This window comes from Pseudorasbora parva, chromosome 15 (genome assembly GCF_024679245.1).
Source record: "Pseudorasbora parva isolate DD20220531a chromosome 15, ASM2467924v1, whole genome shotgun sequence".
Lineage (NCBI taxonomy): Eukaryota > Metazoa > Chordata > Actinopteri > Cypriniformes > Gobionidae > Pseudorasbora > Pseudorasbora parva.
In genome coordinates, this window is record NC_090186.1 from 36,780,051 (window position 1) to 36,798,147 (window position 18,097).

General features: G+C 38.1%; 1 protein-coding gene across 1 annotated transcript in view; it reads right to left on the minus strand.

Annotated features, from left to right (window-relative positions):
• The window catches only part of clvs2 (clavesin 2), a 34,665-nt gene extending 20,105 nt beyond the window's left edge, over nucleotides 1-14,560 (minus strand). Inside the window, exons 1-2 of the mRNA XM_067417954.1 lie at nucleotides 13,345-14,560; nucleotides 10,269-10,443 (exon numbers count right to left, since the gene is read on the minus strand). Of these exons, the coding sequence (XP_067274055.1) occupies nucleotides 10,269-10,443; nucleotides 13,345-13,733 (564 nt within the window). The 5' untranslated portion in view covers nucleotides 13,734-14,560. The remainder of the gene's footprint in view (nucleotides 1-10,268; nucleotides 10,444-13,344) is intronic.
• Nucleotides 14,561-18,097: the final 3,537 nt, after the last annotated feature.

Sequence of the window (18,097 nt, forward strand, 5' to 3'; positions counted from 1 at the left end):
CGCTGAACGGGCTTAACATAATGACTGCAGGGTGTGATGGTTCCGCGAATCCGCGAGCTACTTGAAAACAAAGAAGCTGGCGAACAACGGTCTTATGAATCGGCTTTGGGCGCAACTCTGGAAGACCTGGAGTTAAGCTTTTTCTCTGAGAAAAGAACAAAGAACGGCACTGAAGTCATTCTTAAGAAGGGAAGATGTGTTCGGAGTTTTGCCGACCGGATACGGTGAATGTTTAATCTGAGAACGAGCTCTGCTTCACCTTCTTCGTTGCTCTGGTTGGTTGTAGCTCTATCCTATCGCGTGCAGAGGGAGTTTGAAAGACAACCGTTTATCCCACCCCTGGAATTGAGCCCTGTCAATGGTGAGTTTCAAGACCAAACATCTTGATGTGGGTCTGGCTTGTCAGGCTAGGGTAACAAAAAATAACAATAAAAAATTTATGATTTCTTATTGAACTTATGTTCAATGAACTGTATCTGGCAAAAACTGGTAAAAAAAATAAATAAAAAAAACCCAGTTTTACTCATTCAAAGTTTACTAAACTAAATTGCTCACAACAAATAAAATAAATAATAAAAACAACACACAAAATAATTATTGCAAACAAATAAAATAAATAATCAAATTTAAAATAAAATAGCACTCCATAAATTATTAATAATCCATATTATTATTATTATTATTATTATTATTATTATTATTATTATTATTATTATTATTATTAAAATAATCAATAATAAAATAAAATCCTTACTAATAGCCTACTCCAACTCAAATAATCCCAGACAATAAAAAACCCATTCAGCACACACACACGTACACACACACGCACACGCACACGCACACACACACACACGCAAAATAAAATAAAGTAATAAAATCAAACAGCACTTTATAAAATAAATGTATTATTCTTATTGAAATTGTTGCTGATTTTCCTAACCCAAACCTGACTTCAGTCCCAGACAAGCAATAAAAATCCTTACGATGCAATATAAATGACTTTTTATGGGAATGCAACAATGATGCTTGTCAATCTGTCCTACAATGAACTTCCTGTGCTTTTTAAGATGCACTCTAAGTGCCCTACATAGAAACACACATACGGCACGGTGGCTGAGTGACATGAGTGCGTCTCTCTCTGTGAGCACAGCCCATCTGGAGGGTGCATAGCATGGCGGTTAGACGGGTTGCCAGGGAAACTCGGCATGGGGTGGGCTGGGGAAGATTGGCCCATTGTGATTGGCTGCCAAGCGTGGGTTATTTCTCAAGACTAAGAGAGACAAAAGGCATGTCCAAGGCACAGAAGCAAACAACAGAGGATGAAACAACAAAGCACTGCTCCAGGAAAGCCAGGACCACTTTCTCCCACTTCTATTCGACTCGGGAGCATGTTGCTGTCTATTGATTTAGCTAAGAACAGCCATTTTCTGCACATCAAGCGCTCTTTTCTGAGCCACCATTTGCTAGGAAAGGTATATGATAGATGGGTCTACTGTAATCTAATAATAAAAGCATACAACCTCCAAGAACAGGCAATGGTCATTGCTCCATGAGGTTTTCTAGGAAGAATCCATTAGTTCTATTTCAACCTTACAATGAGTTTCTGGCTCAAAAAGTACTTTCTATAGCAACAGACTCTAGTTTATCAAATGGACTCAACAGAAAGAGAACATAAGGCACTTATCTTCATACTTCGAACTTAGTACTTTTTCCTATGCCTTCAGTTCACGTCATTCCTTTCTTTGTGCTTCTGTCACTCTCTCACTCTTTCATGTGTTCACTCACTGGAATGACAATGAGCTAAAACACCAAAAAGCTTCCAAAAAAGGTTTTAATGCTTCATTAAGTTGATGATTGAGAAGGACAGATGTCCATATGAACAATGACATCAGATTGATGTAACTCTTCACATGACCCTGCACTTTCGGTTCTGAGAGCTGTGCGCTTTTCCTGCGGGCTGTAAACGTCATGTTTAATGACTCAATGTACATACTGTCGGTCTGTCACTGTCAAAATAGAACCATGGGGCGTCACACCCTTACGAAACAAAAATATATTGCAATATACTAGAATTTATATTGCAATACATTAGAAAATATATTTCAATGTATCAGAAACTTCCTCATATATTTGAAAATATATAGCAATATATGGATGGACAACCTATTGCTATATATTGATTCATATATTAAAATACATTGATATACAAACAAAACTGAATTATTTCATGTGTGTTTATTGAAACAAAGTATTTTTTGTGAGTTAAGCAAGCTCCTGCATATGTTTACAGAGGTTGATTAACAATAGCCCAAATCAGATGGTGCATGACATTCAATATATTTTCTATATTTAGAAAATATTTCTATTAGGGCCGGGACTTTAACGCGTTAATTAAGATTAATTAATTACGTGACTTTAACGCGTTAATTACGTGACTTTAACGCGTTAATTAATTACGCAAAAAAAAAAAAATTTTTTACCACACTTATTTTTGCACCGCGGAACGTTTTTAATGAATGAGTTTCGACGGACCAATTATACTGGAACACCAACTAGCGCTCCGGAGTCACGACAACAACGAACCATGTGAACATGAACGAAGCTATGGAACGAAGAAGCTGATGAGACTGCTTTGCTTGGCCCCGTGGATGGGAAATTTTGTTTTAAAAAACGAAAGAATGGAAGCGTCGTCAAGAGCATGGTTGTGTGCAAGCTATACAACAAGGAATTCGCGTATCACCGCAGCACATCGAGCCTCAAATATCACAAATATGCTTTTGCTAAACTGGCAAACATGCACTGGTCTGCTGGACTGAAATAAATAAACAATATTTTGTTGATTAAGCTTATGTATTCAGTCATTATTCAATGGTATACTAAAAATACATGTGAAAAATTACTTCTCATTGTTCTCAGGTCAAATATTTATATGCAATTAAAATGCGATTAATTAATTACAAAGCCTCTAATTAATTAGATTATTTTTTTTAATCGAGTCGCGGCCCTAATTTCTATATTATATTTTAATCTGTTATATTTTAAAATATATGACAGACAGTGTACATTAGATTATTTAATATTTACCATGTCAATATATATGATAATTATATACTATGTAATATAAATCAATATATTTAAGACATATGTTCCCATATAAATCTGATTATATTATCCAGTACATTGAGGTATATTATCTCATATAATTTTACATATATATTTACATATACAATGACTCTTCCAATATATAATTTCATATATTGTAGGATATATTTCAATATACATAGCAATATATTGAATAGTATAATGATATGTATTTATTCAATATATGAAAACGGCAATAATTGCAGTATTGTCCCATATATTGCAATATATAACTTGCATATATAATATATTATTATATAATATATCATATGATATATTACCATGTAAATTTCACAATATATGGAGACACATGAAATATATGGTCAACTAATATATTGAGAAATATATTTTTGTTGCGTAAGGGCACCTCTCATTCATTTCTGACCTTTAAACGTTTTGGAAACGCTATCAGCATACATACGTACGAAAGTTTGGGGTCGGTTAGATTTCTTAATGTTTTTGAAAGAAGTCTCCCAGCAAGCAATTTTGCATTTAAAAGTCGTCTAATAGCAATCCAAACACAAGTCTAGGCTTAAAAAAAAGGTGTAATTTGGGCTGTCAGTGAAGATTTAATAAACCATATACCAAGAATAGTCTGTCATCTAGAACATGAATGAATGAATAAATGACCATGTCAAAGAAATTAAACCAAACAACTTGTAATCATTGTTGACTTTGCTTACATCATTGAATATCTTACGTCTCACAAGTTAATTTGGTTAAAGTTAAAAACCAACATGTAAACAAATAAAAAAGGTTATTTTGACTAGAAGTGGGTTACTCATAGCCGGACTATATCAGGTCTATAGTTAATTGAGACAGTGAAATGACGGCTATTGCTTGCTGGAAACTTATGCTCACCAAATTTATTGAAAAATACAGTAAAAACATCAACATTGTGAAAGATTAAATGCAGACTTTAGCGTGTGCACACAAAACTACTTTACAAACTGCTATGAAATCCAAGGTTTGAGTGCTTTCATCACAATGAAACAGCGATATTGTGCCATCAGCCTATTTCATGGCAAGGTTTCACTGCCGCCACAGAGGACGCGTTTAAGTGGACATAAGGTTTGATATCAGAGGTATACTGGACCCTTGAACTTGGCTTTATGGACCCTTAAACTTGGCAAATAAGACAATGCACACAGCCGAACTGTGCAGTTTCTCGGCCTTCACGGAGAATGTAATAAAGCATATGAGGCAGTGATATTAGAGATCTCCTGCCCAAACAAAGGAAATGGGTTTACATAATCTGGAAATTTTAACATGCAAGCATGCAAAAAAGTCCTGTGTGCACGCAAAAGTCTGTATATTTGTATTGTTGCAAAGGTCCCTTAAGGGGCTCCGTGGTACATATTTTTAAATTTAATTTATTCTTGTGGTGGAAAAGCGGAATTTTCAGCAACATTACAGTCTTACAGCGTCACTTGATCCTTCAGAAATTATTCTAATATGCTTATATGGTGCTCAAGAATTTTTTTTTTAAAAGTTTTTACATTTTTTTTCAGGATTGTTTGATGAACAGAAAGTTCAAAAGAACAGCAATTATTTGAAATGGAAAATATTTTGCGTAAAATCTTTGACTGTCACTTTTGATCAATTTAATGCATCCGTTCTTAATTAAAAACTATTAATTTCTTTCAAAAACAAAAAATAAAATCAAAATAAGTCCAAACTTTTGCATTTGTAAATGCACGCATCCATCAAGTCGCTCCTTGTAAGTTTTTATGCATGCAAATTGGATCAAAAATGCCAAAAATCTAAATTCCTGTAAATATTTACACATGTAAGTGATGACTTCTGCTGACAAGCTAGCTGCTGAGCACTCTTTTGAACTGTAACTAATTAGCTGTGGCTGTTTTCCCTCAATCTACGCTATTGTTTCCCTTTCAAACGGCTACAAAAGCGATGTCCCACTCCACGTGAACAGCACATTGTGGATGCAAGATGCTAATGGCAGCGATCAATTATTCACCGGCTAATCTGTCTGAAGAGGCACTGGAATGTGGAATAGGCTCATCATGCACCCGCATTAATATTCAGTCAACAGGCCTCACTCCGCACTGCCTACATGTCATATCAGACCCAAGCCCTACTCAAAGGAGTGATGTCTAAATGAGAGCTTTTAAGAGGATGCTTCTGGAAGTGGAATATGTCTGTGCGCAGATTAGCTCTTTTTAAATGCACAGTGACCATTTTATAACAGAAAGAACAATTGCTGCTCAGTTACATCTTAAAGCGATGTTAAAATAGCGTAAATAGATTTAAACATTTCATGGAATGTGAGTGTCCATGCAAAACACACCACAAGTGTTGTGGGTGGTTGCCAGGGTGTTGCTATGCGGTTGCTGCTGAGGTCTCAATAATATCTGGTGCATAGATATAACTCCTCTCAATGTAAGTACGTACTTGGGAGAGTGTTGCTCATTTTATCATATCCTTTATGGTGGTTTATGGTGGTCTTAACCTGGAGAGGATTTTCTTTTTACCAAAATCGTAATGTTATCACATTGGACGAAAACTTACTGACTTTGCTCACACAGGATTTTGTCAGGGTTGGTAAATCCGCGGTCTCATTTTAGTCTCATGTGTGTGTCCTGCAGGTGTATGTTGTGTGTGGGTGTCTCATTGTTCTGGCGGGCGTGGTCACCCGTTATCCTGATCAGTGGCAGCTGCACATCATCAGACTAGCCTACTTAATGCCTTTGTCCCTCTCCATGCTGTCAGATCGTTGCTTGAGTCTCTCGTGTTGTGTGCCTGTTCCTTTCCTGTGTACTGGACTCTGGATTCTTCGCCATCGATCTTAAGAGCGCATGGACCCTGACAAGGTTAAGGCTGTAATAGATTGGCCAAGTCCAGATTCCCATAAGGCCCTACAGTGGTTTCTGGGTTTCGCCAACTTCTATCTGCATTTTATTTGCAACTTCAGCCAACTAGCCGCAACTCTGACTGCCTTGACCTCCCCCAGAACGACGTTCAGGTGGTCGGATAAAGCTGAGGCTGTATTCTACAACCTAAAGAGTCACTTCGTTTCGGCTCCCATATTAGTCGCCCCTGATCCCACACATCAGTTCGTGGTGGAGGTCGAGGCGTCAGAGGTGGCGTTAGGTGCAGTTCTCTCCCAGCACGCTTCCTCAGATGACAAGATGCACCCTTGCGTGTTTTTCTCTCTCCCATCGTTTATCACCCACCGAACGTAACTATGACATTGATAACAGAGAGTTGTTGGCCGTCAAGTTACCGTTGGAGGAGTGGCGCCATTGATTAGAGGGGTCGGGGTACCTTTTTATCGTCTGGACTGATCACAAGAACCTAGAAAAAATTAGATCTGCCAAAAGACTCAACTCCAAGCAGGTTCGGTGGGCACTTTTTTTTGTGTGGACGTTTTAACTTTACTCTCTCATACCACCCGGGTTCCAAGAACATCAAACCCGATTCATTATCTCGTATTTTTGATCCATCTGAACGCCCAGTTACTCCCGAGTGTATTTTACTGGAGAAGGTAGTTATCTCATCACTCGTATGGGAGGTCGAATCGAGGGTCAAGACGGCCTTAGAAGGGGTAACGCCTCCGCCTGGTTGCCCACCGACTCGTTTGTTTTTTTCCGCAGGGGTTATGGTCTGACGTGATCCGATGGGGTTATTGCGCCAACGTGGCCTGTCATCCAGGAATAAGTTGCACTAGGCACTTAGTAAAGCAACGGTTTTGGTGGCCATTAATGGCTTAGCGATGACCATGATTTTGTTTTGGCTTGCTCGGTTTGTGCTGTTGGTAAGACGTCTAACCGACCTCCAGATGGGTTACTCCAACCGCTGTCAGTCCCTTCGAGACCCTGGTCCCACATTGCGATAGATTTTCTCACCGCCCTCCCATGCTCTAAGGGTATGACGGTTGTTTTGACAACGGTTCTCGAAGGCAGCACATTTCATTCCCTTGCCCAAATTACCTTCAGCCAAGGAGACAGCGGTTATTTTAATTGATCACGTCTTTTAGTTACATGGCCTCCCGATGGATGTGGTTTCTGACAGGGGGTCCTCAGTTTGTGTCCAAATTTTGGACAGAGTTTTGTAAATTATTAGGAGCTACAATCAGTCTGTCTTTGGGTTATCGTCCCCAGAGCAATGGTCAGTCCGAGCGAGCAAACCAGGATCTAGAGAAGGGTGTTGCCAAGAACCATTCTTCCTTGAGCCAACAACTTTCTATGGTGTCTACCAGTGTCATCTACGGGCCTTTCTCCATTTAAGTGTAGTTTAGGGTACCAACCACCAATTTTTCTGAGCCTGGAATCCGAAGTCTTGGTCTCCTCCGCTCACGCCTTCTTCCAGAGTTGTCACCGCACGTGGACTAGAGCCCACGAGACTCTACTCCAGGTGGGGTGTGCATCAAGGCTAAAGCCGATCGCCACCGTTCTAAGCCACCCGTATATGTCGTTGGTCAAAAAGTGTGGCTTTCTACTAAGAACATTCCCCTCCGCTTGTTTCTAATAAGCTTACTCCTAAATGTATTGGCTCATTGACAGTCCACCTTAACCTTTCTCCGGTGTACAGGGGAATTCACTCCGCCTTTCATGTTTCTAAAATCAAGCCTGTGTTTCATTCACATCTTAATCCACCTGCCCCGGTTCCCCCACCACCATGACTCGTAGAATGGGAACCTACTTATTCAGTACATATTCTGGACTCGAGATGGAGGGGATGCAGATTCCAGTATTTAGTGGATTGGGAAGGTTACGGTCCAGAGGAGAGGAGTTGGGTGCCTGCTCGAGACATCCTGGATCACTCCCTTATTGATGATTACCATCGGCAGGTAGGGTCGTCTGGGAATGCCAGGAGACGTTTCTAGGGGAGAGGTTACTGTCACAGCTGGTAAATCCCCGGTCTCATTTTAGTCTTGTGTGTGCTGCAGGTGTATGTTGTGTGGGTGTGTCTCGTTGTTCTGGCGGGCGTGGTCACTCGTTATCCTGATCAGCGGCAGCTGCACATCATCAGACTAGCCTACTTAATGCCTTTGTCCCTCTCCATGCTGTCAGATTGTTGTTTGAGTCTCTCGTGTTGTGTGCCTGTTCCCTGTTCCTCGTGTTTCCTGTGTACTGGACTCTGGATTCTTCGTCATCGATCTTACCATGGACTCACCTTCACCATCACTCCATTCATCAGGATTTACCATCTCAGTCCCTGCATCACGCTCTCCTGGTGTCTGTGTTCCCGCTCCACTGTCTCCGTGCAGGAGCGTTTGTGCAACGACCTTTCATTACCATTGAGTATCTGTTCAATAGCCATTGCTTTTTGCATTGCATTTGCTTCTGTCCTGTTTATCATTAGATGTAGCTACTAACTTTTGTACTCTTTTGATATAAATTTCCCCACCTTGTTTTCAAAAACGATTGCTTATAAATCTCTAATTATGCTACATTATCACCAAATATTGATTTCAATATTATTATTATTTTTCAGCTTCTTTTCTTTCAATTCGGACCGGTTTTGTATTTCTTTTTGCACCTGATTGATTGTAGGCCTTATTGATCAGAGCTTATAAGCCTCAGTTTTTGAGTGCATTTTTTTTGTTGTCGTAAATACTCAATAAAATATGAAAAGACATTGCACTGTTTATTAAACTATAGTGATTAATATTTAACCAGGATTTTTTGTTAAATGCTTTTATTTTTTACAAAATGACACAAATTCACACTTGTGGTAGCCTAAAAATCTAGATGCACCCTAGCGGCAGCAAATATAATGCCAGGGTCGCCCAGCAACTCTCCATTAGCTTACAATCTTGAAAAACCAAACTCTACTCAGGCCAATCATGTCGTGTATCGAGTCGGTGGACGGGCTTAACATAATGACGGCAAAGTTGTGATGGTTCTGCGAATCCGTGAGCTACTTGAAAATTAAGAAGCTAGGGAACAACGAATCAGCTTTGGCTGTGACTCTGGAAGACTTGGAGTTAAGCTTATCTTTGAGAAATCTAAGAACGGCAAAAAAGGAAGATGTGTTCAGAGTTTTGCCAACCGGATACGGATATATATATATATATATATATATATATATATATATATATATATATATATAGGACTATATCATCAGCAAATGTGGGATTCAATCTTTTTGTCAGCTTAATTTCTTTCAGTTGGGATATGTTTTGTATTTATTTTGAAATGGATTGTAGCTTCGAAATGCTTGTGATAAAGTTTAATGCTTCTGATAAAAGAAATAGTTGGAATGTGGGCGTTCACAAAAACAAATTAAAAAATGTCCAATCATATTTATTTTCATGACGTTTCAAACCTGCATTACTTTCTTTCATCAGCACACATAAGAAGATTATGAAGAAGTTTCAAATATTTTTGTCATTGCAATGAAAGTTAATGGGGTACAAATCAGCACTGGCAAGCAACACTTAGACTTTTCTCAAAATATCTTCTTTCATGTTCCACAGAAGAATGAAACTCATAAAGGTTTGAAATGACGAGAGGGCGAGTAAAGGATAGCTATCTCATTAAGTGTTTCTTCGAATCCTTAAACCTATGTATTTGCAATTAATTAAAGGAGAACACTACTAATAAATGTTAAAATGTGCTGTACTTCATTACAATGAAAGGGAATGGATCTCATAATGATGCTTAGTCGTATATAAGACTTGACTAAAAACTCCTAAGCAAACTATTAACACACTAAACTGCATTTCCCCCTGTGGCACATCTAGCCTTTTAAATTACTTTTGAGCTGGGTAAATGTAAAGTAAATTAAACACAATACTCATTCTCTGTGTCTATGCAGATCGTGTTACCTTGCGTTTGATGATTGGGCCAGCTCACATTCATGTTTCTCACAAAGAGACTAATAAATGTTTGTCAGGAGTGGGATTCCTCAACAAGCACCTGTTCAGCCTCACACATGCAGAATTTCCCTGAGCAATTCTAATTATTTATACCTGATGCATGCATGCATCATAAACATTACATATTTGATATCATAAGACATTGCTTCTAAGAACATCAGCTGAACCATTTAGCTGATGAATCATGAGCATGAAGGCACACATTCAAAGAATTATAATATCCATGTTGATTCTCTATATAAACATAAACATAAGATTATAAAGCAAACAGTTGCGTTACCTGCAGGCCCTCAATTGCCAATCTCAGCATGCTTGGAGTGAGCTTGGAAGCTTGCTTGAAAGTGAAGTTACTCCAGTCAATGATCAAGACAAATCCATTTACTTGTAGCTCGGGGTCTTCAATCATTGCCTCCAGAGAAAGTAAAATAGCTCGCAGAATATCCACAAAAGTGTACCTGCAGATAAGCACAAGCCTTAATGTGAGATATATATTGTCATACAGTTACTGAATAAGTTTGATTCATATTGTAGGTATTCAAACTTTTAGATGGCATACATCTCCTATAAAGGTTGAATAAATGTAGCAAATCAGGCATGGCTTGACCCTAGTGCTCATCACACATTGTTCTTGTGAGAGGATGCCAAGAGCCCTGCCATCCAAGGCAATGTTGCGACTGGCCTTGATTCAAAGGCTGTTTGATATGGACTCGAGCACTATGTACTCTCCAGTCTAAAGAGGTGAGACTCCAACAGTAAGCGCCATGATTTCGCACAACATTAAAACATGACATTTGGAGAAATACATGTATTTCCCTCTTAATTTATACATTAGTACACAGTGCATAAACTAATTAATATGAAATAAATTAATATACAGTTGTCCCCAAAAGCTGACACTTAAGCACTCTTAAATATGCATGAATTTCACTTAATTACAAAATATGTATGAGTGTCCAAAGATTGTGAAGTCAGTGTAGAGAGAGAGTGCTTTACTGAAGTCTTGGATTTTGGGCTATAAGTTCATGCTGAGTTCAAGAGGTGAATCAAAATGATTTCATTTGGAAGTGTAGGCCACATTTAAGATCACACACTAGTATTCATGTTACAGTATAAACACAACCTCACTCTTAGAAGAAAAGGTTCTGGTAACACTTTAGTATAGGGAACACATTCACTATTAACTATGACTTTTGTCTCAATAAACTACTAATTTACTGCTTATTAATAGTTAGTAAGGCAGTTTTGTGGCGTTTAAAGCGACATTAAGTATTTTTCCGTCCGCTAGAGGGCGCCTATTCAAAACAAAGGTGTAGTTTGATGACACCAAGTCTGAGTTTAGAATCTTGGAACATGTGGTCTTCACCTCACAGCCTGTGGAAAATAGGACTCTGGCAGAAATCATGTTGATGGATACAGCTATTAATTAGTATGAAGTTTATTAATATTAATTATTATGGTTATTATTAGTATAAAGCAGAGCAGGACCAAGAGTTGAGGGAGCTGAGCAAGGCCGCTGGAGCGATTGTTACGCAAACACACCCCTCGCGAGCAGCGGGACTATGACGGGACACAGTCGCGGGCGGCATTTCCGTTTTTCCGGTCATGAGTATAAGGTAACACAGCTCTGTTTATCATATTAGATATATTTATGTGTGTTTAAAATGATGTTATGACGTTACTCTGTGCATTCGCTCAGCGGCTGATGTGAAACTTGTAGCACACTGCTAAGAGTAAAGCGTTTCTGCAGAATAAAACCGGAAACCGAGGGTAACGCAGATATGACGCAAATGACAGGCGACTCCCTCAGACGTTCCGGCTTCTTGGTTAAAATAGCAATTTTCTCACAATTTACAAATAGTTGGAAACATTTGGGATATTGCAAGAACTCAACTGAACAAAATATACACTGGCCTAGTGGTTTTTGGATATTTTACTGCAAAAATACTACATAGTGCACCTTTAAGTTGGTATTGGGTATGGTTGAGAATAAGGAATTAATACGTGCTTTGTAAATAAACAGCCAATATTCTAGTAATATGCATGCTAATAAGCAACTAGTTAATAGCGAGAATTGAACCCTAAAATAAAGGGTTACCAAGGTTAAACATAGAACTGTAAAGGTTTCTGTCAGGTGCTTCATAGAACCTTTTAGGGGTTGCCTCATCAGATCGTCTTGTGAATTAAGTTTTAATTCATTTATTTCTAATAAATAATATTTTACGTCAATTTTATTTATTAAACCGTAAAAATCATAAACATACTTTATCAAAAGAAACCCATTTGAAATATCCCATTAAACATGAACATTTAAGACATTTCTCCTTTTTTGGCATAAAGTGTTCTTTAAAACTGAGTCAAGAAACCTATTGTTCTACAATTAACACTAAATCACTGACCACTTTTCTAAAAGTGGATATTTAATTAGAAAATGAATACCTGATTTGCACTGCAATGTATTTAAATAATTTGACATTTAGTAGATCATTCAAAGGTCATTTAAATTCCATAGACAGTGTTCTTGGAATAAACTGAGATGGAGTGCTTTACTCAAGGGCACATGATGATAGATTAACTGTTGTGGAGTCTGGACTCTATATAGACCGCTAACCACTAAGAAAAGAAAACTAAATAAGGCTATATATGGGTGTTTTTTATTCATTATTTAAAAAAGGCATTAATAAATGCAAAAAATACCACTTACTTGCCAAGTGAAAGTCAGCATGTTGTACACACAGGTAGCCATTTTGACATGTGCCAAGAGACCAGAGACCCTTAAGACTGTATGAGACTCATAAATGTATGTCACAGTCATTGAGATTTTTATTAGATGATGCAGTTTGAGAGAGTTACTTTAAAAAATAATAATAAGATAACAGTAAAATATTCCGAAGTTACCAAATGGTGCATCCATGTTGAATTTATGTTGTCGTCGTACTACAAATAAAAAAACACAATGACATACTGTATATGAAGGACAGTCATGTAGAATATTGGGTCAGGTCAAAAGGTCATCACCCATTATGGCTTGGATGTAACAGCAAACCCTCAATGGTAAAAATATTGCTCTACGATTTTAAATTTAATGTAGAAAATGGTATAAATGTTCTTGGCACATGTGTTTTAAAGATTTTCTAGTCAACATCTCAGACATCCTTATTTGTCACGACAATTAGTAATGCAATCTGTGCAACATGATCACTGTGATGTATACTGTTACCGTACCTTTAACTTTAACTTAACGTTTCATAATGACGAAACATCATGCTCTAGTGAATGACAGAAGACTGATGCGGAAAAGACAGCACAGACAGTACGCGTCATTACCCACAATTAGCCAAAATCCAATAGCACCTCACCTGCTCTGATCCCAGTTCGCTGCGAACAGAACCAGAATCTTCCTCCCGTATCTATCCAAATTGGACAGAACCCCAGGAAATCCATCCTTCAGAGCCTGCTTGATCCCTGGATCGGTGGCCTTCAGGTTCTTGAACATATCTAGGTTCTGTTGCCGGTACTCAAAGTACTGGGCCAGGAGGCGGAAGGCCTCGAAATGGTTAAATTTCCGGGCTCTGAGAAAGCGCAGGATGAAAGCATCGTCTGTCCTGAGAAAGCCAATGTCTGGACGGGTGATGATCATGTCCCTCACCTCCTGTATGTCCTGATGCAAAGTGTCGGGGTTCTCCTTTAACTCCACCTTGGCTTTCTCCAGGGTTTCCGGAGACAGGCCTGCCTGTAAATGAGTCATTGTCCTTGCAATGGACCGAGGCTGACTATACTGTACAATACACTAGACTAAATATGCTCTATTCAATTGATTATGAAAGTGCCAATCATAAAGAGCCCTGTCACTGCAGTGCTTTTTAAATAAAAACCTGACTTTGGAGATGGTCCTGAGTGTAGCTACGACACTGTTAGTTCCCCTCATATACTCCCTATAGTTCACCTCTATAGTGGGTTTTTAATGCTTGTTCTGCAACATAAATTCATATACATTCATCTGGTCGTGCTCATCGATTGTATATGTGTATGGCTTAAGCAGGCTGAAATCGTCTTAGTTTGCGTATGATCAAATCTGAGGCATAGACTCGGTCACAAAATCCGTTCATTCATTCCATCCCACCCCAAAAGCATCTAAGAACGAGCATCACGGTTAAAAGCGCTGCTCTCTCCTACCATCATCAAGCGGCCAGGCAATGCGGCACCCTGCAGCATCTCTTGTCATGAGTCTCCATTTAACGCGCATTTCAAATGTTGCCGTGAATTGGAGTCCGAGCATCATCACGATCCCTAGTCTCTCTCAGCGCTCCGTTTCATCCTATACGTGCTTCGGACGAGACGATATGGTGTCGGTGCAGGTCCGTATGTTTCCGGCGATGTGGTGGATGGTTTACGTCAGTGCTGCTGCTGCTGCTGTTGCTTCGCTTTGTTGCTGATGAGAGTGACTTCAAGCATCGCTCCGGTGATACAGTCTGTCCGTCATCACATGGCGGAGGAGGGGAGAGCGTTCGCTCTGTATCCTCCCGAGACTCGCTAAAGAAAGGTTTGGCATTTTTTTTGCCACTTGCCGGATTTATTTTGTTTTACATATGCTGCATTTTTTACCCTTGGAAAAAGGGCTATAGCATTAATACTAATAACACTAATAATACAAATAAATGATCATTAATTAATTCATTTTTTCATTTATTTATCGATGTATTATTGTCGTTCTTGTTTGGGGATGCCATATTTAAAAATAAAGATACAGTTCATGTAATCAATAATATTTAATGACAACAATATTATTAATAAATTAAAATATATTTATCTATTATTAATGCAAATAAAATAAATTAATTACAATGTAGTATTCAAACCAACACTAAATTTGCAGTGTTGATTCAGTTCTACAAAAAAAAAAAAAAAGTAATCGTCCAGCTCAGTTAAGATTGCATACAGTCTCTGTACAGTCAGATCAATAATATTGCTGAATATTAGGTGTCCCCAACTAAGCAAGCCAGATGTGATAGTGGCAATGAAGCTAAACCATCATGTGACCGAATTTATATTAAAAATAATTAAATAAACAAAAATTAAAACCTTGGGAGAAACCAAGTCGGAGACAGGAACATGAAAACAATGGCTAAATGAAAAAGTTAACTTCTGCTGTAAAGCATCTCTAAAAAGAGAAAAAGGGTGTAATTGTTCAGATCAGGTCAGTCTGTTCAATAGCTGTAAAGTTATTAAGTTAAATTAATCTATAAAGCAGTTCTGTAGAAAACAGTGATGTCATTGTTCATTGTTCAGTTCCGTTCGCATCCAATAGTGTCAGTGCAGTCAAATCAATAATATTGCTGAATAGTACGTGTCACTACGGAAGAGGATTAGGGCCAAGCAAAAAAAAAAAAAAAAAAAAAAAACATCTCGAGATTAAAGTCATTATAATGCGAGATTAAACTCGTTAAATTTCGAGAAAAAAAGTTGAGATACAATCTCGAGAATAAACGCATTAAATATTGAGAATAAAGTCGTTCTGTTTCGAGAAAAAACTTGTTATATTTCGAGAAAAAAGTCTAAATAAAATCTTGAGAATAAACTCATTAAATGTCGAGAATAATCCTCCGTCGGTGACAGCGAACATTTGCGAAAACATGCTTGACATTTAGCTTAAAAATATGTTTTATGTGGTAACATTTAATTGGTAATATCAATCAAAGCTCAATCATATACATTCTCTTCAATTACACTAACACATTGGAAAAATTGATAAATGTATTGTTACTGCAAAAATGCTTGTTCTCTTTATTTTTGTGAAGGAAGCATTGTTATTAAGAGGTGTTGCCTATGTCTTAAGTTTGGCCACGAGGCTTTGTATTCAAATTAGATGCAGTCTAAGTAGGTGTTCGTTGTGATGCCATAAATTAAACAAATGCAGTTGCAAGCAGAATTGCAGGTTAAACTAGCTTCATCCAAAGCAGTGAATCAAATCATATTAACTGTCTGAATAATAAAGCACATTCAGAATCAGAGGTCGGGCCTTTAGGCTATCCGTGACTATCCACTAGTTCAAGCCTGCAAAGCGCTCAGTCTGTCTAAAACACATGCATACAAACACATGTTAAATTGAAATGCACACACCACTGACAACATGTATATTCGCATATGGTCAAACAAAAGCATGCACACACACTTACAGACAAGCACTTGACTGAGCGCAAAGCCCTCAAGCACCATCTGTGACTATGCAGTCTCTTTCTGTTCTGAGTGGATTGATTCTGTCCTGTGGCTATGATTTCATAATGAAAATCACAGTAATAAGACTGTTTTATGGATTCTAATGAATTATCCTTAAAATATGAATGCAAATTAAGTCTTAAGTCAAAGATCATACTTCTGGACACATACACTTTTCATTTAGGTTTCATATTTTCTGATATCTACGTTTAAAAAGACTAACCTTTAATCTGTTTCCCTCCTGATGTATAAATTGCCCCTGAGAGTTGATACATGTAAATACTGTAGATATATAAATATTCGGTACAACTTTATTTGACAATCCCTTTTTGCAAGTAGATATAAAGTTATTGTAGTAATGACACTAACTGGGTAATAACTGGTACTACTAACCCTTAACCTACATTTAACCTGTTACATTACTCAGTACTATGGTGTGTAAGTAAACGGTAAGTATTGAAAGTGCACATACTGTAAAATACAGTTTAACCACAGATAGATAGATAGATAGATAGATAGATAGATAGATAGATAGATAGATAGATAGATAGATAGATAGATAGATAGATAGACAGAAAGACTGATAGACAGACAGACAGACAGACAGACAGATAGACAGATAGATAGATAGATAGATAGATAGATAGATAGATAGATAGATAGATAGATAGATAGATAGATAGATAGATAGATAGATAGATAGATAGATAGATAGATAGATAGATAGATAGATAGATAGATAGACAGACAGAAAGACTGATAGACAGACAGACAGACAGATAGATAGATAGATAGATAGATAGATAGATAGATAGATAGATAGATAGATAGATAGATAGATAGATAGATAGATAGATAGATAGATAGATAGATAGATAGATAGATAGATAGATAGATAGATAGACAGACAGAAAGACTGATAGACAGACAGACAGACAGACAGACAGACAGACAGACAGACAGACAGACAGACAGACAGATAGATAGATAGATAGATAGATAGATAGATAGATAGATAGATAGATAGATAGATAGATAGATAGATAGATAGATAGATAGATAGATAGATAGATAGACAGACAGACAGACTGACAGACAGACAGACAGACAGACAGACAGACAAACAGACAGACAGGTTGTCTAAATTGGTCTAATCTTGTTTCTTGCTATTACATATAATAATAGAAATAATTATATATAAGAATTAAAGACTATAATGAAAATCAATGGTGGCTGATACTGCATGGTTTAGACATTGTGTTGAGATTATAAAAGTCATTCAGCTGGGTAGGTGCTGGTGGGTGGGAACAGGCAGGCGGGACAGGATCATGTCACATGCTCAGGTGGGGGGAGGGCCGGGGGCCGGGGGACGGGGGACGGGGGACGGGGGCCGGGGGACGGGGGACGGGGGACGGGGGACGGGGGACGGGGGACGGGGGACGGGGGACAGCCACAGCTGAGCATGAAGGGGGAGGGGCTCCCTAGAGACTAGATGGAGGGACGATAATTACATTCAGCACTCTGGGAGATGTGGAGGAAATCAAATGAATGGACCTGCTTGCATTTGAAATTACCTTTGTTGCAAAAGAGCAGCTGTCACTTAAAATGGGTCTCCGGCCATTTTGCCTTTCTTTGGACCTGAAGTAGTTACGGGGTTATGTCACTATTTCAAAAAAGACAATTCAATGTTTCACAGAGCTTGAAAGATGGAATGATGAGGTTTTAGCATTATATGTTTATCTCACAAAACATATAATATTTCTCTAAGAAGCTAAGCAACAGGTGATTGTGTGGCGAAAATGTCTGAAAATACCAGGTGTGTGGCGATGCACTGTATCTCACGAGATGGATGATAATTTAACAGTATTTTGAATAAATCTACATCTTTAGAGTACT